This window comes from Cuculus canorus, chromosome 1, assembly GCF_017976375.1.
Source record: "Cuculus canorus isolate bCucCan1 chromosome 1, bCucCan1.pri, whole genome shotgun sequence".
In the NCBI taxonomy this organism is placed as follows: Eukaryota; Metazoa; Chordata; class Aves; order Cuculiformes; family Cuculidae; genus Cuculus; species Cuculus canorus.
In genome coordinates this window covers 154,435,545-154,459,481 of record NC_071401.1, presented here as the reverse complement: position 1 = coordinate 154,459,481, position 23,937 = coordinate 154,435,545, and the positions used below count along the sequence as shown (strand labels likewise).

At 49.7% G+C, this 23,937-nt stretch overlaps 1 protein-coding gene across 5 annotated transcripts; it reads right to left on the bottom strand.

Moving 5' to 3' along the window:
- Nucleotides 1-1,680: 1,680 nt before the first annotated feature.
- MGAT3 (beta-1,4-mannosyl-glycoprotein 4-beta-N-acetylglucosaminyltransferase) lies at nt 1,681-22,611 on the bottom strand. Of its 5 annotated transcripts, XM_054081830.1 has the most exons (3): nt 22,368-22,611; nt 8,283-8,399; nt 1,681-6,167 (listed from the first exon to the last, which is right to left on the bottom strand). In XM_054081830.1, exon 3 carries the CDS (start codon nt 6,164-6,166, stop codon nt 4,658-4,660), a length of 1,509 nt encoding a protein of 502 aa, XP_053937805.1. In that variant the 5' UTR covers nt 6,167; nt 8,283-8,399; nt 22,368-22,611; the 3' UTR covers nt 1,681-4,657. The 5 variants fall into 5 exon arrangements, with proteins under 5 accessions (XP_053937805.1, XP_053937783.1, XP_053937799.1 ...); XM_054081808.1 differs by lacking the exon at nt 8,283-8,399; XM_054081824.1 differs by lacking the exons at nt 8,283-8,399; nt 22,368-22,611 and adding an exon at nt 16,993-17,180.
- Nucleotides 22,612-23,937: the final 1,326 nt, after the last annotated feature.

Below are 23,937 nucleotides of genomic sequence, written 5' to 3'. Positions count from 1 at the left end.
AAGGCTTTGTATCCATATCCAGGAGGCACACTGCCAAGATCCCTTTCCATACATTTTTATGGACAGAGGGGGTTGTCTCTGAAAGAAGGTGTACAAGGCTCATGGTGGAGCCATGTGACCCCCGGTGCCTGGCTGACCATCAGTGCTGCTTCTGCAGATGAAGGTGTCCACCATGGACTGGTTTGCAGAACAATCAAACCCTTGCTCGTACCATAGAGGCACTTCAAGCTCCCGCAGCAGCGGCTTGTACTTTCCTGAGAAAAAGGTCCTAAGTTCTGCCAATGCCTTCTTTTAAAAGCTCATAAGAAACCAAAGAAATGCCATTTATATTACTTCTTCAAATAATATAAATGTCAGTAAAAGATTTTACATTGGAGAAGCTTTGACCTAGTCAACTCTCATTTCTTAAACTGTCTCGCTAAATTGCCATTGGTCTAAGCTTACATACTTCCCCTCTTGAAATATTGAAATCTCAGGCATTCTGGCAATCATCTATTTTTAGGTTACCCCTCATTCAGGCAGAAAAATACATCAGTCACTAAGAATGCTAAAAATTCTTAATAGAAAATTTCAGTTGTTAATTTTGAGTGACGTGTTTATTCTAAGCCCTTTGCTGCAGAAACAGCAGTAGCAGAAAGGCATTAGCAATGGACAAGACAAGCCCTTAGGTTGGTGGGAAGCCTTCCAAAATGGATGAACTGAAAATACCAGACTGTTGAGAAAGAAAGAAGAGAGAACATTCCAGGATTAATGATTATAAAGAAGTTAACCTATAATGTTTACCGTCACTATTGCTACACAGGACCAGGAATGAACCTGACGTGCAAGACACTTAAGAAAGTAAAAAGTAAAATAGCCGTAGGTGGCACATGAGCTTGCGAAAGGCCCTTGCCAAAGGCACTGCTGAGGCCAGGTGATTAGGAGGATTCAGAGCAGGGTCAGGTTTTGATACTGAGGAATGAGAACAGCCAAAATTACTTTAGATGTGTTTAAAAATAAGCTAAAACAAGGATGTCACGTTCTCTCCTGTACTGTGCCGAAAGTCAGCCAGCAGAGACATTTCTGCAGAGGGGAGGTTTAATTTGTGAGTCCAGGGTTTCCATGGCTTCATTTGAAAAAGCACCTGCACCCAAAGGACAAGGAGATGGTGATGAGGGGCCACTTCGTGAGCAGTGATGCTGGTTCCCCCATGTCCACCAGCTCTTCCAACAGCTGCTTAGCAGCCGTCATTCCCTGCTCCTGTGCCTGCATGTGCTCATAATCACCTACCATACAGATTAGGTCTGACCTGAGCCCACAAAATCAGGTATCGCTCCCTTAACCAGCCAGGCCTCTCCCTTTTTGCCCTAACCCAATCTCCTTTCTTGGGAACACAGTCCTGCCCAGGCAGGAAGCAACTTCCCTCACTTTCTTTTCCAGCAGCCCCTCGGCCAGGCAATCAGAAATAAAAGCTGACACACACACTGGTTTCATTTCATACTTTGCAAATTTTTTTTAATTTTCATTATTATCTCCTCCTTTTAAGCATCCCTTTAAGGGTGAAACGAAATCCAACCATTTACAGAGAAAATGATTTCAGAATGTACATTTGATTTATCCTTACAAAAAGTTTATTACTTGCTGTTTATAAATTACAGAGTGGAAAGGAGCTTTTGCAGATGCTCTGATTTTTCATTGTTTTTTTTCCCCCCTTTTTATTTCATATTTGGCAAGTCCATGTGTTCTTTTGCCAAAGCAGGGTGTTCTGGGGACAGCCCAGAGGCAACGTCACAAGTAGGTCCAGGTGTACCCCAGGCTCAGAAGTGCCGCTGGACCACCTCCAGGATGACACTGCATCATCATCTGCACAGGAAGGAAAAACCCAGTGGTTTGAAATCTTAGATCCCTTCTTAAGCCATTATCTGTAGTCCCCAAAGTTTTAAATGTCAATGTATTGCATTAGAAACAGCTCTTCTTTCTTGATGCTGGATCCAAGCCCTTCTTGTCACCTCTTTACATCCAGCTCCCCTCTGTTTCCATACGAGCAGGTCTGTCCAACATCTCAGAAATCAGAAGGGAGGTTTTTTGGGGGGATGGAGAGAACACAACAATGGAGGGACTTGGGATCCATTCTCCCTCTCATTTCCCTCCTTTTTCACCAAGGTTTGAGGTCAGTGAAGCCAGGACGAGCCATCCCTTCTCTCCTTACCAGTGTTCACTAATTGGACCAGGAGTGACCCTGGACTCATGTCTTCACAGTGCGGAGGCATAGCAGCCATGGAGATTGCTGGCTGGGAGACAGGGACAAAGCCTGGGGGATGTTTGGGAGGGAAAGAGACGCTACCATCCCACAAGGATACACCAAGGTAGCGCAGAGGGAAACAAATACCCATTCTGCTTCAACACTCTCCCTCCATCCTGACTTGTACATTGCCTGGAGGCCACAAGGTCCCCTCAGTTTACCTGGCACAAAGACACGAAGCACAGGCTGATCTGAGCTGCATGACAGCAAACCCCTCAGCAGGATGCAGAGATCAGAGAAAGCAACAGTGAGAATGGACTCAAGCATGTTGTCCTTCATACCAACCACACAGGCACATGCCCACCCCATCTTTTCTGTCTATCACCTGGGTACAGCATTATCCTCCAGAGGGCCAAAGACAACCAAAATGCCCTGTTCCCTCCTGCTTCAGCAAGCTCACCTACTGCAGGTCCACCAAAGCCCATTTTTTGATGTTTTTCTCTTCTCTAGAGAGGAATAGGAGTGAGAAAGAGATACAGAGAAAGGAATGAGGCACAAGGGTGGGAGTGGGCTGAACAACACAGGAATATAGAGTCCTGACAGAGTGAGTTAAGGGCAACAGAAACCCTCCTGCTTCAGCACAGCTGGCCTAATGTGAGGGTCACTCTTCCTTATATTAACATTTAGCTCCTCCTCCACGTGATCCCAACTTCTGGGCTTTGAGTGTGACCCAGTCTGCCCACTGCAAGGCTAACAGAGCAAGTTCACCATGTTTTTTACTCTCTGCCTGCTACAGCCCAGGAACTGGGCACCCCATTAAGCCACCTGCTAAGGAAGGGTGGTAAGGGTACAGATATGTATCTGCCTCCTCGATGAGCTGAATCAATCCAATACAACAACAGGTCAATCCTAACTACTCATCACTGGCAAACTGAGCAGACAACAGCCCAACCAGCTGCAACCAGTGTCCTCCTAGATTCCCTCTCCTTGGCATGGTCTCGTATGCATGGCCAAGGCTGCATGTGTGGGCTGCATATGCTCTCTGCATTGGTCCCAAAACAGTCTCTTCGCCCCAGGGGGAGTCTGCCCATGGCCTGTTTCTCCACAAGCTCCCTCACACCCTAAGAGCAGACAGATGGATCCTGTCCCTTGACAGGCTTTATGTGTCCTCACAGCACCCATCTGACTCAGAACTTTGCCCTTCTCCTCTCCCTTTAACCCCACAGCAAGAAGGAAAAGCCTGCAGGGTGTAACCGGTAACCCTGCAACAGGCGCAGCCCACAGAGTTGCAGAAGCAGCCAGAGAAGCACACAACGGTCCCCAGTGTGTAGCACTGCTATGCAGAGCCAATGGTCTCCCTGTCCCACGCTTATGAATTCCCCAAGAAGTCATCCATGCCGACACAGAGATCACAGCTTCTGGATCCCACCATTTCCTGAAAGCACACACACCCAAACCCAACTATATCCCCTTCCCCCAAAATACTGGTAACGAACGCCCACATGCATACCAAAACCATGCATGTTAGCACTCATGCACATAGGAAACCATGCACTTGTAAACATACACTCCTACCATCTGATTAAGTCCCCTGCAGCTTATCCCAGCCCCAAGAGAAGCATGAACTGCAAGGAAGATGCTTCAGCTTCTGTGGGCCAAGTCAGTGCATTGTTGTGGGGGCAGGGGTGGCAAAAGTTAAAGAAAAAAAAAAAAAATCAGCTTTCTCCTCTGCTTCCCGTCTCCCTGCTCCATGACTTTTGGAGCATCAGGGCAAGATGCAGCCCAGGACAGATGCACTAAGCCTGCAGGAGGAGGCTGCACCGTGGGGAAAACACCTTGGAAGCAAAGGATTTCCCTTTCCCAAAATAGTGTTTGAATATAGAGGTATACAAAAAATAAATGCATACTGAGATGCTTTTGCACATTCACTGATCCAAAAAATGCCTGTGACACACATTTTCACACGTGACCACTCACATCGGTTTGTGCCTGCTGACTCACACACTCACTCAATAGCCCAGGCTCACATCTGTGCTTGCTCCAATCCACAAAGGACAAGGGTGGATGGGAACAGCTGCCCTTTCTCCCATGGGACCCTCTCAGCCTCCCCCAGAGGGAAATCAGCCAGCTGGCTGCAGAGAGTGTCTCCAGCCAGCAGGAAAGGTCTGGGAGATGCAGGAAAGTCTTTATGTCACTGCCAGAGTAGGTGTCCAACATCTCTCCTCCTCCAGCCCTTCACACAACTAAGGAATTTGTGTCCCAAGGCATCACACTGGGATGAAGGGAAGAAGAGAAGGAAAGGAGGGAGGGCAGAGACCCTGGAGAAATGGCACACCCCACCCAGAACCAAAGGAAAAAAAAAAAGGAACAGACAAAAACACCCGACTTTTTCCCTTTGCTGTGAAGTTCTGATTTCCCCAGTGAGCCCTGGTGGCCTCACCCAGTACCCTCTGCTTTTCGGTAGGGGTTCTCCAACAAGTAGCGGAACCGCTGATAGTTCTTGAGCAGGTACTTGGGAGCGTACATCTGCTCCTTGGGGTCAGCAGGGGGATACTCCTGCGTAGTACCGTCAAACCAGCCACCAGTCCGGATCAGCTCTCGGATATAATTGAGGTCTCGTTTATCCTCGTAGTCACCCCAGCGAGGGAAGTCCCCATTCTGGGCTGACACCAGTTTGAAGTAGATCCCCTCTGGGGTAAAACACCAGGAACAGTGCCAGCCAGCAAAGTGGAGGGGGCTGCCCAGCGACCACTGCACCAAGATGTGTCCTGTGCTGTTCTCATACTGCCGAAAGCCAGGCATTGTGTAGTACTCACGGCGCCGCAGACGGATCCCATCAGTAGCATAGACAGCCTGGAGCATCCCCATGGTGCAGCCTGAGACCACCTCCAAGGTGCCTGGTTGCTTCCAGAAGAAGCCATAGAGTGACTTGCGCATGTGAAAGGCAAAGGGCTCTGTCCAGCCATCGTACAGCTTGAGGAAGAGCACGCCATCACGAGCTGGGATCTCATCAGCATCATCGATGATGAAGACGTCATCTGGGCGCAGGTTGCGGAGGCGAGAGATGCCATCACGAGTGAGAAAGGTGCGCAGGTAATCATCAGCAATCCAGCCATCCTGGCGGCCACCTGGGGGGAAGTGGTCCAGGAAGACATAGAGCAGCTTGTGGCGGATGTAGTCAAAGGAGCCGTTGAGAAGCATCTCACGAAACTTGAGGGGTCGAGGCTCTCCATAGGCTGTGAAGTTTGACTCACACACCACAAAGGTGTCCACCACATCTCCCAGTTCATGGAAGCGGACATCCAGCAAGTCAAACTCATGGTTGACATTGATAGCATTGATGACCCGCCGAGGAATCTCCCGTGGCACGAGGCGGTCCTTGGTGGGCAGGTTGGAGTACTGGACCACAGTGGGGACCCCACAGCTAGGGCCATGCCAGCCTGGCAAGCACACACACTCCACCCACTTGCGACGCTTGGTCCCGTTGGCACTCAACGGCTTGCGACCCAGCCGCCCAGAGGCTGCACCATCCACTCGTTCCTCCGGCTGTGCTCCCACAGGAGGCTTCTCCAACACCTTGGTGCCTGGTTTAAAGCAAACACCACCAGCTTTGGTACGGACAAAATATTCTGTTGTGTCTTCTGACAGCACAAACTCAACTTTGTGCAGCTCTTCGCTGGCTCTGCTGGGAGACAGGGGCTGGAGCAAGGGGGAGTGGGAGTATAAGGGTGTGCGGAGGAATTCTGCACCCCCTGGCTCAGGGCTGACCTGAGGTGTGACGGGGGCATTGTTCCAGAAGAAGCTGGAGACAAGGTTGGGACTAAGCGAAGCCAGCTCCCGGGGGAAGGTGACATAGGAAAGGGCCTTGAGGAAGTGCAAGAAGGAGATGAGGCAGAGACCAGCCATGCAGAGAGTCAGAAAGAGCTTATGGCGTCTCATCTTCATCCTGTGGAGAAGTCATAAAAAAGAAAGTCACATTCAATAGTTACTGATGTGCAAAGTTTACCACTGGTAGGAAGACAGGCTGGGTATGGCAGAAAGCTAGTCCAAATTCAGCATGCATCTTTTGATACTTAAATCCAAGAACTACTCCCTCCACCCCATGCCATATTCATTTTTGCCTCAACCGGGTTATACCAGGCTGAACCTCTTCTAGATCAGTCTTGTAAACTCAAAGGCACCAATGAAAAGGCAGAAAGACAAGAAATCCAGAATAACAGGAATTCTTGACTTGGTGAACTCACTGCACTTGGCAGATTTGCCCCTATTCATTGACTGAAACAAAATAAATGTAGCCCTTTTGCCCTGCATGGGTGAAGAAAAAGAGAGTAGGAAGGCCAGTGAATAAGGGGTACACAGCTGAAACACGACCAGTGCATGAGAAGTTTTAAAGGACCAGGATCATTAACCAGGCTGCCACAATCCAGAAAACATCTTCTCTCCCCAGATCTTTTAAGTGTTTGCTCAATACACGCCCTAAACCCACCCACGTTCCTAGGAAGTGCTACCCAAGTTTACACAGAGAGTAGGAGAAAAAAAACCCCATCCTATCACCTTTACTTTTCTCCTGCCCTTCTGAAGTCCACTGATTCTCCAAATGTTGCCCTTTGCTGTTCATTTTCCGTGGACCAGATAATGAGGGGTTTTTGCACCTGGATCAAGGTGGCTTAAATAAACACCTAGCTGTCTCCGTTGGTAATACTACGCCATCAGGATGGATCCAGGCCACACCAACAAGAAAACAGCAGTGTGGAGTTCCTCCCCTCCAAGCAGCACAAAATATTGCCTTCATCCTCTCCATATACCGCCTCTCCTTCTCCAGCCCAGGCAGGGAGTGCAGAGCTGCTGCTAAGCAGAGAAGCAATTGAAGACTACAATCCAAAAAATGGATTAAAAAAAATAGGAAAAATAAAGCTCATCCAAGGAAAGGAGAAAAGACACTCAACTTGTGCTGCTTAGGGAAGGGAAGGCTGAGGTGAAGGTGGGCAGGGGAACAAGGTTATCCAAAAGTCCTTTGCGATGCAGAAGCTGTCTTCTCCTCAATAGGCACAGAGGCAGAGACCCACTCGGAGCTCCACGCACTGCTATCCCCATTCCACAACACAGTCCTCTACTGCAGCTCTTCATCCTGGTGACATCCCTCTTCCAGGGCCAAAGTTCCTGAGAGGCATCATTCACAAGCTTTCCACCCAGTGCGCAATGGTGCCAGTGAGAACCACTCTTTTCAGTGAGAACCACTGTCCCCCAATGCTGTCCCCTATGATTGGGTGGCAGGGCAACGAGTCCCACATCAAGCTCTTAAAGAGGACACTATGAGCTTGAAGCTGGTGGAAAAGTTACACTATTGCCTCAGGAAGGGAATAAAAAAAAAAAACAAAAAACATAAAACCACCACACACACCAAAAAGAGAAAGGGTCCTCCTATTCATCAATATTTATGGGGTTTTTTATATTTTGACACAACACAAGTCAGCGGAAAGGCAGGGTCTTGGCTTCGGGCACACCGAGGAGGCCATCTCCTCAGGCAGGAGAAGGAGGAATGAGCACCTCTGGTCAGGAGGCCACACCAGGGGAGGCCCTCACCTCCTGCACCCCGTTGCCACAGCTCCACAGCTCAATCTTGCATGCCTGATTGTGGCACAGCTACTGGGAGACCATCTTTGTGGTGGCTTCACGGCTGGATGTTCTCCTGTTCAAAGCCATAAAGGACCATCCTGGGGCTGGCTGTCAAGCTTTCTTCGTTGGGGTAAAACAAGGGGCTGCACAAGCCTTCAGGAGCATCTTTTTGTGTTCAGGGTATTTATTTTTCTTCTTTTTTTAAAGGGTCTGTTAACGCCTTGCTGGAGCGGTGAGATCACGTGCAAGGTAGAAGATTATTCAGTGCCTTTTCCTCGCCTGTCACCAGTTTTTGCTGTGTCTTGAAGTATGGGGAGGAGAAGGGCACAAGGAAGCTGAAAGCACTGAATTAGCAGTGACTGGATGTCAAGAGTAAGTGTTCCTCACTGGTAAATTAGTACAGCTTTCTCCAATCAGGTGTCCTGTGCTTTCTCTGAGGCATTACCTCCAGACATCAAGTCACTCTCTCTCAGACACCGAAGCTCAGGCGAGATGAATAGCTGGCCTGCTCCAATAAGGCAATCCCAACAGCTGCCGGGTAATGCTGGTTTCACTCCAGTTCCTAGAGGACACAGAAATGTCGACCCAGGACAAAGGACAGGTGCTGAAGGAGTCACACAAGACACATCATCTTCCCAGATGGCTGTGATAATCCACATGCCATGGGAAATTCCCAGACAAAAGGTCTTAACTCTGGGCATGCAACAGACCGCTTCACTTTCTGGGGCATGGTGTGCCATGTCAACATAGCGGGACACACGATTTTAGGAAGTAAAGCATATTTTCTTCACTTGACATTTAAATACATCGATATCTGTCAGATTCCTTCTGCATACGGCTGTGCAGCTCTTCACTCACTGGCAAAACTCAGCCCAAGCATGACTGTGTTGCCTCCCTCTTATCGCAGCCTGTGTTTGGGGGAGCTGGGTGCACACAGCCCTCCCCGCCAAAGCAAGCTGCCCCACAGTACCCTCTGCTGTTTTGCTGCTGACATGTCCCAGGAGGCACTCTTCACTGCTCAGTTGCCTTTGTTAGGGAGTAGGAACACGAACCTATTTCCCCTTAAAAGGAGGAAGCAAAGAAGCAAGCTGTGCCCTCTTCAAAACCTCTTCCCTGGGAACCACCTCCATTCTCACATGCCAGGGATTCCGCTGCTGGGGAGTGGAGAGTGCTCCTGCACCCTTGGTTGAGCTGAGGTGCTACAAACCACCAGTCGCATATTCCTCCTCATACTTCTGATCAGTGCTGCAGTGAAAGATGTGTCTTTGAGTGGTAGCTAACTGGAGACAAAGGCCAGCAGGGGAAGATGACGTTACAACCTACCTTCCCCATCCAGACTACTTACACATGGTGGAAATGAGAAAGGAGGTACCCAGTCAGGGAGACATCTCAGCTTGTCATAAAAGCACCCAGCTGCTTTGCCACAAGGCAGCTATCAGTTAACAGGAACACAGAAAACAGCAAGAAGAGGTATTTCCCTTCCAACAGTTCTGAGTAAGGAGGGAGAAAAAAAGTCAACTCGATCTCTGGAAGAGTGATCAAGTTGCTGCCAGGTTAAAAACAACAGCCAGAAAAGCCTCAGTGTTCAATGAGAAGAAAAAGCCAGGAGGAGTAGAGACAGTCAGCTACGTTAAGACAAAGCTCGTTAGCGAACATGCAGTTTTAGACTGCCTCAGCAACATTCAGTCTTGGCAAGAGAAGCTGAAGGCTTCTTTTTGTAAGCGATCCCATTGATATTTCCTTGCATGAAGAAGACATGTCTCTACCATGCAGGGGAAGGGCTTTCAGAGAAGGAGGAAAGCTAGAAGTAGTATTCTATGAGTTATCTCCAGGCACCTGTTACCATTTTACTTTGCCATTATATCAAGTGAACAGTTGATTTATACCATCCTGAAATCACATCTGGACTTTCAAGGAGCCAGAAAGATACTCACCACTAAGAGAGGGCATTTCACCAGTCCTAACGTTCTCTTCTGAAAGACACTGGCAAGAGGCCACTGGATGCATGATACCCCACACTCTCATTAAGGCACAGGTTTCAAGAGACCTCTCCCCATGGTTACACGGGAGGAGGACAGAGCAGAAGCTCCTGTTTTTCCCCTCACACAGAGATGTTCATCTCCTCTGCCTAAAGTTATCCCACAACACCCATGCAGTAACATATTTACCCATCACTCAGATGCTTTAACACAAAGTGACAATTCAAATTGGAATCGCTTCTGCACAGCAGATTAAAATCCAGTGTGACTTCCATTCCCCACTCCACACTGAGGGCCAAACTCTCTCCGCTCCAGCTAGGGACAAATGAACAGGCCCCACGCTTCTGAAGTACTAGGCTTACCTGCCATCTGCAGGGCACAGGCATCACAACACATTGGGGTCACAGTACCTCAAAACACTTCAAGATCCCAAATTACTTTTGACTTGCAAGCACCCACAGAAGTAAGGAGACACACCAAAACCTACTATCTGTCTACAACTGACATGTGACTAGCTCAGGGAAAGCAGGACTATGCTTTGGATAACCATAGGAAGAGAAGATTATCCTACAAAGCTGAGCAGCAGGGAAAGTGAAGTAGGATGTACCAGAAGGCAGACAGGGCTCAGCATTTCTCCCACATGAAGGATGTCTTGGTGTTATCAGGGGCTGCAAGCTAGGAGAGTGTCAGCAGGAATTTCTGGCGGAGTCACAGTACAAGGTGGTTTGAATGCAAGCAGGCCCATATCGGCTTCCATTCAAGTTTCAAGGACAGAACACCACATTCTTCCATGACCTTCATCAAGAGCTACTGGCCTGCAGTACTAATGTAAAACAGCAATAGCTCATGCTATGTGTTTCCTCTGTAGCTTCAAGGCAACTGGCCACAAGGTGCCACTGACTTGCTGCCAGCACAATCAGTCAGAACAAGCCATCCACTCAGTTACTCCTCAGGTAAGGTCAGACTACAGGAGGGACAGGCTCTGTGCTAAGTATCTTTCTCTGTTTCAACAGGGAGGTGAGCAGAGATAAGGTGACCACTCTCAACAGGGTGCCACCACAATGTCCATTTGACTTCCAGAGCTGCCATCCACACACCATTAATAGGTGCAGGAAGAAAACTGAATGGGGAGGAAAAAGGCAGCTAAAGGGTGAATCGACACAAGGCTAAGGTAAGACTGGCCAGGGAAGGGTGAGAGCACAGCTGAGAAACCAAGGCATTGCCTTCCCCTTCCCTCTGAAGGCAGACATATGATGTATATCATGTCAACCACAAGCCTCAGGATTGTGTGCCAGACCTTGCTAGGTCTCAACTGACCAGAAACATCTGTGGTCAAAAAGAAAACATGTGTCTTCTCCTATATGCTCTTATAGAAAACTAAAGTACTTCATGCCAGTAGCTATGATCTGCTGTATACAGAAACTAAAGTGGATGCCTCCAGCTTTTGAAACACTGTGGGTGCTCACATATTCAGCTCCCAGAAGCACAGTACCTTTGGACTCCATTTTTTCCATGGGGTTTCATTGTTTGTACTGTACTGTCAAGTGTCTTGTCCAGTTCTTTGGTGGACTAAGCCTTGGTTATTTTAGGTGCCACATCTCCAGTAACAGAAAGATAGCTGTATATTCTGAGAAAAAGCAACTCTTAACCCTCCACACAGGAGTACTGGGACATGAGACCTGGCAATAAAGCAATCTTTGCTGACAGGATTTTGGTTCAAGACTGATTGTCCAGAAGTCAGCAAAATAGACCAGCATCTGAACACCAGAGTCCATTATAAAACCCTCCACTTGAACAGATTGTTCTTACTGTAACTACCATAATACTAATAGCAGCATAATTATATAATTCTCCAGCCCCCGGTTTAAAAGATGGATCTGCTCAAGGAAGACTAGAAAACTACTGAAATTCAATAATGGCCTAGAGACACCAGTTTAATTTTATCAAACAAGTACTTGGACTTCACAAGAGTACAGTACTGCATGCTAAGAAGTGCTTCAAGCTCAGTTTCCAACTCCACTGAAGTCTATTGAATATTCTTCTCAGTATCCTTCAGTTGTACTGGGCTTCCTTGTAATTAATGTCCTCTCTCTAGCTAACGCCAGTCTCACTATAGGGATTTCCATGGCTCCAGAGGTGCTTCAGCACACTCTGATCCTCCAGATACTCTCAGAAGCCACAGTTTTGATTTCTTAGCATCACTAGTCAAAGTGCTCTTTCCACTAAAGGAGAAGCAGCACATCTCCTATCCCCTTATCTCCCTCCCTCACGTTTGCTATCCTGGAAGGACTTTTTCTTAACCCTGCTTACTGCCTCCTCCAAACATCTGGTTCCAGAAACTGCCGTGATGACCCTTGAGATTGCATCACCACTTGGCTCCAGGATCTGGTCTCTCAGGACAGAGGGTGAGCTGAGGCATTGCTCATTGCACTCTACAGTGCACACTAAGGATGCAAGTCCTTTCATCCCAGCCAAATACGGTACTGCTGCTCTTCACTGCTTCAAGAGTTCAGCATTTACAGTAAAATGGAATTGGTTAGTTTTTTGGTTCTCGACTTTGATGTTTTTACAGGGAAGAAATGCTCCATCATGAGACAAGGAACAAGAAAGTTAAAAATGGATAAAACTACACACACACACAAAAAAAGCAACTTTATGTCCTCAAACAGAAGCATGTGAAGCAACTAGTCTCTGTGCCTTGCAGAGAGGAACGGGACAAATCCATTTTGTCTGAGGATAAAACAAAATTAAGCTCTTAGAGACCTCAAATGAGGCATGTGGTTACAGAGGCTGTTGTTTCGTAAGTTCTCTCCCCTCACTCACCACCTTCACAGCTCACCACCCCTCAGTTGTCAGTTGTATGAATTAAAGTTGTCAATCGTATGAAAGTCTGCTTTGTAAAGCCAAATCAGCAGCAAATCTAACTGTGTTAGAAAAGAAACTTCAAGAAGAGTGCCTAGGGATGAAAACAAGCAGCTGAAACTTTCTTAAATTATTTCACCAGTTCACGTCTCACCAGAACGGTGGTATCATGTAGATAAATCTTCTGACACTCAATATTACAGGACTTTAAGCATTGCTCAACCACCACGAGCTTGCTTTCTCCTCGCAGCAGCATCAGGGGAGGAGCACATCTCAAGGAGGATCTGGAAGAAGGAGCAGCAGGTAACTGCATTCAAAGCAGACCCTGGCAGGTGGTCCATGTATGCCAAGTGGAGTACAAGTCACAAATCCCGAGGAGAGCACCAAAATGGGCCATCAAGATTACCTGTGGAACTGGGGCCCATGGCTGAAGAGCACAGGGCAGACATGCACCAGATCACGCATATAAACCCTGTACAAAGAAAAGCAGCAGAGTTCCTGAGGACGAGGCAACAGCCCAGGCAACAGGAAGATACAGGTTGTGCAGCCCAGAAGGTGGTTAAGTGGACGCCCCATGGGCCCAGAGAGAGGCAGTTAAAGAAGAAAGATGGCAAGAAGCACTCGATGCTGTGGTGATGGGTAGAGGACACAGACCCATTTGGGCAGGCGGAAAGCAGGTTGCCTCCAGCTATTTTTGAAGCAGGTGGCGGTTGTTTGTTCATCCCCAGGATAAAAGCTCTTCAAGATGGATTGAGGAGGGGAGTAACTAAACCCTAGGAAGACAATAAATAAAGACAGGCCATGGAACAGCTTCAAGATCCTAGTGGCCACGGAGAAGAGCTGGCCTTCCATTCCCGCCCTCTTTCCTCCCCCATCCATCACCAACCACTTGGGGTTTGGCACTGCTCTCGCTTTCCCACAGTAGCCGATCTATTACTGTTTGGAAGAGCCTTCCCAGCCTCTTCCTTCCCCTCCTCCCCTCCTTTCAGGCCACAGGGGTCCTGCTTGGCAGCCCCCAATCCCCCTCTTCTGTGAATGTCTGGTGACCAGCCAATCCCATGCAAAGAGCATTAACCCCTCTTCACCGGGAACAGCCAGAGAAACCTGATTCCATGCCGAGAGGTGTCTCTAGAGCATCTCTCCCTCCTTCTCTTCTTCACATCCCCGACCTCCCCCTCCTCATTCTCTTGCCTCTAGATGCCCCCTTCCTTTAGTTTCTCAAAAACTAACTCCAGCCCTGGGAGTGTTGTGTTTCCCGAGAATGTTACACAAACCCATGGGAATTTTTCTTGGATCAAGAACAGACCCTTATTTATTTGTCTCTTGTGCCTTTGTTCTTCATTTCCTCTTTCAAGACTTAGGCAAGACCTCGACACAGTGCCGCCTGGATCCCCCGCTGCCACTTCTCTTTGTTATTATTTTGGGAAAGAAAGCACTGATAGGCAGAGTGCTCTTCAATGCCTTGCCTCAAGGCAGAAGTGAATCAGCCTGGACTCCTACCTCTGGGGTGGACAAAGGGCATAGGCTCAGGGGCTCTGCCTTGCAGAGACAACCCCCTGCTTATGTAATCCTTCTGATTGCAGCATTGCAGCCCCTCGGATTAAATCCACACGAATCAAATCTTCAGTAACAGCTCTATGCCGGTAGCAGGCATATGGTACCACGAAAGGGGCAGTTTCCCAGAACGAAATCAAAAGCCTCCTAACACACTTAACTCAGGGTCACATAAATCTCTCTTCTGCCTCCCACAGACGGCTGGATCTTGTTTACAGGCATTGCAGAAGGCCTGGGTCTCAATAATATGTTCACTTCTTCTGCACAAACACTCCCTTTCACTAAGCAAAACAGTACCCTGATCTCCAGATTAAACGAAGTGGAAAGAACTGGGAGCAGGTCTGTGGAGAAAGAGGAGAGTGCTACTCTTCATCGGCGAAATCAAATACCATCCTGAGCATCACACAGGTTTTGGGACCGTTTGTCTCCACATTCTTTCCTTAGATTGCCTTATTTCTTTAGAAGGATGAGAAGAAATTTTGCATTTAGCCAGTTACCAATGTCCTTGAGAAGAGGTAAAACCATCCGATGAAAGAATGGGTTTTGTTTCAGGTCAAAGAAACTGAAAACCATGCCAGGGCCAGGTGGGATAGCACAGCTTGTCCAAGGGACATCTGTTGATTGCTGGCCAACTCCTCTCTAAATGCAAAAGCCACAAACCACCAGCGAGCAGACAAAAACAGGGAAGTTGAATATTTCTGCTCAACAGTACAGTAGACAAAGCAGTTTACTGCCACAATCAGTTGATTACAAGCCAAGTTCCTTTCCCTCCCCACCCTCAGTCCTTTCCCTCCACTTTCAGGTCTTCAGTAACACTAACATTGATATTGAACTCTAACTGTTTCTGAGAAGTCAGCAGCCACAGCCAGTTCATAACGGAAGGACAGTAGGAAGAGAAAACTAATGAATAAGCACATCATGAAAATTGGTGGTGAACTAGAAGGATGTACAATGCAAAGTGAGGAGCCACAATCACATTGAAGCAAGAAGGAAAAGGAGGGCAGAAGCAGGATAGCCCACTTGCATGATACAGCAACCTGTCACAGTGAGGCAGAGGGCCAAACAGCATAAACTCACACGTGGCTGTGGTGGGTGCTCAACCTGCCCCAGCTCATCTTCACCATGCTCTTCTGCTGCAAGAGCCCATAAAAAACTGCCTCAGTCTCCCTCTGCCCTCGACTGGTTGCTCTTCAGGGTTTAACCACTGAGAAATGATGGGAATTTCAGCCGCGCAGTTTGCTGCTCAACCACCTCATCTTTCAGGTCTTCAGGTCCTGACGATTTCTTGTAAAGACCAATGGACCGTGTCGTGCCAAAGCTAAAAAACACTTTGGCAGGACAAGATGGGACTTTGAAAGAGAAAAAAAAAAAAGCATCGGAATATTTTAGAGAGCAGTCTTGATGATCCCTGCTCCAGATCCACAGCACATTGAGTCAGGGTCCAAATCAAAGCACCAGATTCACTGCCTCCAGCTTGACATCACCTCCATACTGCAGACAAGGCTCTGACCTCAGGAACACATCACACAGTCTCAAGCCAGAGAGATGATCTGCAGTACCACACACCTGAGTGATGCAGAAATCAGAACTGGATTCTCAGGGCAGTTCAGCTGCACAGAGGCATACAAGAATATACACGGGCAGAAAGGAAACCCACTGCACTTCATCACTAAGTGATAGAATCTGGATGTCTGACAAACTCCCATTCCCTGCCCCCCTCCCAGAGCTCACGGGAAGTGAGAAGACTCTGTTCCAGAGCACAACTGCACTATAAATAATTCAAGAGACTGCTAAATTATGCAAAAACATTCCCATCCTCCCCCTGGCCAAGCTGAATGCAGGTGTGGTCAACCCTTGCTCCAAAAGTTGCTGCTAGATAGGGATTTTGAGGCCACAGAGGCTCTGCGCCAACAGCACGTACCCAAGAGCACAACGGACACTTGCTAGCAGTCAGGGCTGCATCAAAAAAACAGCACGACAGGAGGTATTTGGGGACACAAGGCAGACAGGGAAACAGCAATTCATTTAACCCACCTCTTCTCCAGAGACCTCACGTGGCCTCAGGAGAAAAGCAGCAAATCACGTCCCCTTCAAGCAAGGCTGCTTGGTACATCTTGCCTCCATCCATAGTGGTTAGCTGGCAAGAGCTGCAGCTGGACAGCACTGGCACAGCAAGGTGGGGATGAGAGGACTGCCAGGGCAGGTGGGAAGGAGAAAAGAGAAATGAAAACACTCTGGAGGCAGTAAAGAAGTAACGGTTTCGCTACACAAATAACATACAGGGAAGGCTAAGCTGAAAGCTGTTCTGCCGCTCTCCTTTGCCGTCAGGAGATACTGCCTCTGTGACTATTAGGGCCACCGAGGTTTCCCTTGGGAATGGGGTCATTAAACAACATCATGTAGCTCATGTTTATCACCTCAGGCCACCGCTCTCCTGATTTACGCTGTTCTTTGCTCTGGCCCTTGCACTACAGGCTCCACAAATACAAGATTTCCTTGTACACAGCAAGAACCATTCGCTCTCAGTCCTATGCAGGCAAACCCTTCTTCCAAAGCCCTACCTTACCAGGCTCCTGCAGTCTCCAAGATTTGTCTGTGCCCAACATGCTTAGTCCACACAGCCCTCTGTCCTCCTCCTTTTCCCTGCTGCCCAGACAGAAGCATTCAAGCCAGGGGAAAAAGGATTCGAAAGTGCTACCATAACCCTTTCTTCAGCCTCAGCATAACCAGCTTAAAAAAAATCACAGGGCTCTAGCTTACCTTCCCCTTCTTTCTTAAAGGGCTCTGCATCTAGGAGAGACTCCCTCTCATGTCTCTTTGCCACGCTGTCTCTCTTGCTTTCTGTTCATTCCAGTATCTGCACACTGAAACAGAGGATCCTAACGCAGATAAAGTCAGCATAGCAGATACCTGTGTTTAGATCACAGGCTTCACAGTTGCCGAAGCCGTTATGAAGCAAGTCTAATTTGCATTAGTCTTTCGGTATGCTTCAAATCTGCTTGCTGCAGCTCTGCTATCAGGCAAGACACATGCAGCAATATCCTGAGATAAAAATTACCCCAACGCCTTAAAGGGATGACAGAGTCCGATTCTGCTCGCTAACCCTGGCCCAACCTGTAAGGATTTACACACCGAGGGGAAAATGGCACTCCTAGGGAAAGACAGCAGGGAGCTGGGATTATAGATTAGGCAGCAGATCAAGACGACAGCGATATCTGCAGTGAGAAGGGCAGCAGGATCCAAGTAGTAACTAAAAAGTTATCGATAACCCCTGGCTCAGAACCCAGCCATTTGCTGTGACTTCTGAGACAGCGAGCAGCAACGTGCTTCAGTTGTTGCTCTCCTGCTGAGCCCCTGTGTGTGCCACTCAGTATTCCTCCATGCTTCAGTTTCCCCAGGTGGGAGATAGGAGAGACAATTCTCTGCCTCCAGATAAGGGCCTTGCCTAATTAAAAGAAGCTTAATGGATTGGCTCTGAGGCCCTTGGAAAGAAACGTTTGCCATAAAGTGCAACACATTGAGATGATCCTCAGAAAGAAGAGTTGCCCCTACTGCCTCTCTCCCTGGGGACAGTCACATTCACCTCTCCTGCTTCGTTGCAGCGCGTGCATTACAGGCTGAAAAAGACTGCTGGCAGAGCTCAGTTTGGTCAAAACCCACAGCCATGGATTTTGTGTTTTTTTTTTTTTTTTTAAAAAAAAGCCTATTTTCCCCAGGCCTAGCTCGGGAAACAGGGAGCATTAACTGCGCTCAATCGATCTGCCAATTCAACTAATGGTGTGGGTGTGTTGTGTGTTATCTCGGTATGAAAGGCCCAGGCCCCCACAGCAAGCAGCTCAGGTAACTTTTGCTATCCTGAAGCAGGTAATAACCACTTCCTAAATCACGGCTGAAGAACAAGCCCTTGCTTTTTGTCAGGCAGCCAGTTCCCTTCGTGCTGCTTCTTCTCCTCTCAAGGCTGCCTGATGAGAGCTCGGAGCACAGTGCTACACTCCCTTTCACCCATCAGCTCTGCCAGGCAAGTTTCTGAGCACAAAAATACACCCACCCTGTTCCAGGTATTCAGAGGTTTGAAGAGCAGGAGGTACCTGTTGTGCTTCAGGAAGAGAGCTTGAGGGAAGAAAAAGGTTTGCACTATAGGTAGCACAAAGGAGTCAGAAAAAGAAGGTAAAGAAATCATGTTTCTGCCTTCCGAAGACCTGCAACCAGAATCCATTTGACCGGGACAGAGGCATGGAGTACTCTTGCACATTCTACACTGCTGCTTCAGAACACAGCATCTCTTACCATGTCCTCTAGAAGGCGGAACTCAGCAGGTCTGTGACTGCAACTCTGTCCTAGCTCTTGGGACAAGTATCTGTCCTGGCACCCCACAAAGCATTGGTACTCTGGCACAACCCTGACCTGCAGAGCAACACGCTCACCTAACTCTACCAAAGCACCCTAAATCTGACCCAGAGCCGACCATGATCCTAGGCTTCCCCTCTCCACACAGCTCAGCTCTGCCAAGGTTCCTCAAGGCCAGTCCACTACACGCAGTCCACATGTGCACTGCAGATATGTCATCACCTTTCCAAGAACATCTAGAATGGGGAACAGCAGGCATTCTTCAGACAGAACCCCACGTCCCCTTTTGTTGCACTGCCCCACATGCCTACCTTTCCCAAATTTCGGATCCCACTGTAACACTTCATTGTTGTAACCACGAGATGCCATCCTGTCCTCAGGATAAACGCAATGCAGCCTGACCTTTTGTTGCAGAACTGATGGGTGACAGTAAAGCACGTGGGGACAGGGCTGATAACATAAACCAGCCCTTCGAGACAACCTTATATTGACCTAAAGATATGAAGATGCCTCTTGTGCCAGTCAGTACACCCTCCACCATCCTCTCTGCTGGAGTTATTGTCAGCTGTACCAGCCTTTGTTAGCACCACTTCCTCCAGCTACATACCACTGATTGGGCCACAGATTCCAACAATATACAAAGGGCTCAATTTACAGCAACTAACCCCACCTAAAACCTAAACAGCCTTTAGAAATGAATAATGGCCCAGCTTGCCCTATCTATCCATCACCAAATTCCCACACTTCCTTCCTCCACCTTCATGATCCAACACAAGGGCGGGTGGAGAGGAAAACGTCAATTTGTGATAGCAGGTGCCCTTAAAGATGCTATTCTCAAGATAGCAAGAAGCTCAGACAGCAAGCTGAAAATTCAGCTGTGAACCCTGCCATGAGATAAAGTTTATCTCTGCTTGCTGTCAGGTCAAATCAAGGGAGGGACAGAGAGAGAGAAACTTGTCTGTCCTAAGGAGCCCTTCACAAACCAAACATGCACAATAACATCTACACACGCTGTTCTGAACAACTCCCATACCCGTGACTGCTTATGAACACCAAATTGATTGCAGGCATAAACTCTCAAGAAGTCCATGCATTCCATGGTAGGTGCACCTGGCAGGACCCACCTGTATTGTTACATTCACTCAGCAAAGCCCCACCCATGTCTGTCACACAAGCATCCCTTAAAGACATGCAGTAAGCGTGTTACACCAATCTGGCAGGCCACAAACTCACACCGTACTTAACCGCTTGCACGTGGGAGAAGGAGAAATGTAAACACAAAGCATATGGAAAATGCACGGGCACACAAACTTCATAGGTATGCTTCCCAGGCAAACACACAAGCACGCCTGTGCTTGCTGCCATGTGCTCAGCCTACGTTAAGCAGGCTCTGGGACCACAGAGCAGCCCCAGCAATGCTCCAGACCAGCTATCCCTGTCTTGTGTTGGCACAAGTACTCTAGATAAATGTTTACAGTTGTGAGCACCCCCTGAAGCCAACATCCATGCAAAGATGCTCATTTTCCACTTCCTCTTCTTGACTTCCTTGCTAAGGCAATCCTTGTGTGCTACACAGGTAATTGTTTCTTTTCCCTATCTTAACGGCATTTGCAGGGAAGGAGGGAGTCAGGTACCGTCTCAGTCCCTGAAACCAGTTTGGAAATGATGACCCACGTTCTGTGTGTCTCTGATGAAGATGAGCCTCAGCAGCACCTAGGACCAAAGGTGTGCCAGAATGAAAGGCAGCAGCTGGGCCAGCACAGTAAGAGTGGGGCAAGAAAACTCACCTACAGCTAGCCAGAATCCTACCCCTCTCCCTAAGGTATAATTGTCTTATCGAGGGCTTTAATAAGCAAGCTACACAGGTATAACTGAGAGTCCTCACAGACAAGGAATGCTATACTTTGCAGTGGATTTCTCACTGCTACTGCAAAAATCACCTGCGGGTATAAAGCAGCTATAAGTCTTCCAGGGACATTTATGACATGCAGTGACAGAGTCACAGCTTCACTACTGTTCTGCAGTTTGCAAAGGCTTTCATTCAAAGTCTGCCATATATCGCTACAGGGAGACTGAAGGCTCCACAGGAACAGCTCACAGGACTGCTCTTCTCTCACCCCAGCTTGGAGAATGTGTTCCCAGCACTATTACCGAGGCTGAAAAAAACCCTGCACAGGTACTATGGCTGCATTTAGGGAGGGTTTTAAATGCTGAAGGTGTACTGAGGGGTGGAGAGCCTGTTGGTTTCCCCTTCCCTCTGAGATGGCTCTCTGCTGCCCAAGCACCAAGCAACAGCAGGTCCTGCTCCATTTCAGCACTTCCCAGAGGAGCAGGCAGCAACTGGGCTTCGGCAACGGGAACTTGCAAGTGACTCCTAAGTCACAGGCTCTAGCTGGACTCTAACAGCGCTTCTGCGGGTGGTATTTACATAAATAGAGATAACATGGGAACCACCTTTTGGGGAGGGGGCCTGAAAGGTTCCCGCTGACTCACACCCTGCTGGGGTAGGGTAAATAGAGGCAGGAGTAGGCGGGAGTTTGAAATTCAGTTTGCACAGGGTTGGGGGTTCTTGGTGACTCAAGTCATACTTGTTAGCAGTAGTGCCACTGAGTGTTTTCACGGGCTTGAACTTCCCACTCAAAGGGAGGGATTTGGAGTTAACTGGAGGGCTATTCTCTGGGATGGGAGGTGCTAGGCACCCACGCCATGTGCAGGAGACAGAGCAGGCTCTCTCCTGACCCAAGATTTGCCCTAGGGTGGAAGGCAGAGGTGCAAGACCTCAGTTTCAGCTCTGGGAAACAGGCAGGGCTCATGGAAATGCAGCCTGCGGAAATCCCCAGAGGAAAACCACGGACTGAGGCATTAAGAGGAGCCTCTCTTCATCCCACTCTGCACTCCCTCTCTTGCTGAGCTGTCTGAGCAAGTCTAGAGCTGCAGCAGATGCCGGCTCCCCACCACCCCCATCACACTCACCTGGAGAGGCAAAACTCTCACAAGGATAGAGCCACGCCAGCTTGTGCCACTCCAGTAAGACATACACCTATTTCCAGCCCGCAAACAACCCAACATCCCCTCACGTGTGGGGAGACAACTTGGATGCCCACATTTCTTTGCAGCCAACCCTCCGCAGGGGGATTGTAGCGATCTGACATGGAGACGGAGCAGGGGGGAGAGGGGATGCTTGATGATGATCATGCACATATATTTGTATGTATGTTTTTTCCCTCCCACACACACACTCCTGTTACTCCTTCTTGCCTGCTGCAGGCTTGGCACGCATTCCCAGCCCATGCCCTCCTCGCAAGCCAAGCACGGGCAGCAGATGGGCTTTGGCTGCAGTGCCCTGGCCGGAGGGGTGCCTGCATCCCCGGGTGAGCCCGCATCTGCGGGCAGCGAGCTGGCAGCATCGCCTCCCTCCTCCCCATCGCCGATGCTCCCTAGCAGGGGATGCTGGGATTATGGGGGGGCGTGAGGAGAGGGCGAAGAGGAGGGGGGAAGCGAGAATAAAAAAGAAATAACACAAATATAAATAAATACGGAGCGGAGAAGGAGGGGGGGAAGCCGTGCCCGCGGGGAATGATGCTGCACCCCCGAGCCGAGGAACAACTTGCAGGTGGCAGCAGCGGGGAGCGGGGAGAGGGGGGAACAGGGACACACGGGATGCACCGAGGGGGACACACGGCATGGACCGAAGGGGGGACAGGGACACACGGCATGGACCGAGGGGGGGACACACGGGACGGGGCGGGTCCCCGCTGCCCCTGGCCGCCCCCGGCCCCGTCACTCACCCCCGGCCGGCGCAGCGGCGATGCCCGCCGGGCCCCCGGCGGGGCGAGGCTGCCGCTCGCCCCCGGCCCGCCCGCCGCCCCCCGGCATGGCTCGGTGCCGGCCGCGGTGAGCCGAGGCCAGGCGAGCCCGCAGCCCCCCGCCGCCTTCCTCCTCTTCTTCCTCTTCTCCTGCTTCTGCTCGGAGCGGCCCGGCACCTCCTCCCGGCCGCGGGGAAGGATGCGCTGCGCTGCGGAGCCCCCGGCAGCGGCGGGCAGGGCTGCAGCAGCCCCTTTTGTGCCGCCCTCCCCGCCTGTCTCCTCCCCCGGCGCGCCCGCCCGCCCCCCCCCGGGCTGCCCCCCGCCTCCCCGCACAAAGCAGCGCCTCGGAGGGGCTGTGCGGGGCCGCGGAGGGCCGGGAGGGTGCTTTATTGAGCGCGCTGCGGGAGAGGGTGCCGGGCGAGGCGGAGCCCCCCGCGCCGAGGATGCTGTGGGGATGCAGGAGGCGCCGCGGGGCCGCCTCGCAGCCCCTTTCCCCCGGCATCAGCAGCGCCGCTCGCCGTGTCCCGGCGACATCCCTGCCCCTGGAGCATTCCTTGTTGGGAGGGAGGGAGGATGGAGATGTGCGAGCTGCCTAAATCCAGTGGCATCCAGGAAGTTTTGCCAGAAATAGAACCTGTGCCTGCTGACTTGATCCCAGCCGCAGAAGCTGCCTTTTCTTCATTCAACTTTTCCCTGCCTTCTTGGTCATTAGGCCCATCTTTGGAAAGGGAAACAAAATCAAGGCAAACCAAAGCGACGCCCGCTACAAATATGCTGAAAGGCAAGCGTGGGACCTCACCCCTCGCAGCCAAGAGCTCAGGAGAGGTCAAGAGGAAGCAGAATCAGAGTACACCCTTCCTCAGAATTTCACGGGAATATAGAAAAACAGGTCATTCAAAACAAAGCATGGGTGCCAACGCCTCTCCGACCTGCCTTTTATCAGATGGGTGAGCTTGTTGCCTTGCTGGGAAGAATCATAGAATAGTTTTGGTTGGAAGGGACCTGAAAGATCATCTAGTTCCAACCCCTCTGTGATGTGACGTGTCCCACCAGACCAGGCTGCCCAAGGCTCCATCCAACCCAGCCCTGAACACCTCCAGGGATGGGGCAGCCACAACTTCCCTGGGCAACCTGTGCCAGTGCCTCACCACTCTCATCGTGAAGAAATTCCTCCTTATGTCTAATCTAAATCTGCCCCTCTCCGGTTTATCTGCCCCTCGTCCTATCACTACAAGAAGGGGAGAAGCAGCTCTGTTAAACTGCTGCTGACTCTTCTCCTGAGCAGAGCTTGTGGCAACCCGATGGGGATGCACAAGAGTCTGTCCTACAGACTGATCTTCTGCCTATCCTCCTCATCTCACCTAGCAGGTACCAGAGAGAGCTTTCTTTGGAAGGGGCATCCTAATTGGACTGGATGGTCTTAGAGGTCTTTTCCAACCTTATTGATTCTATGATTCTAATTTTGAGTTTTAAGGCCAAGATGGAAACCATGTCAGAGCTCTGGCAAAGACGAGGCATAAGTGAAGGGAAATTTTCTCCACTGCAAACTCAG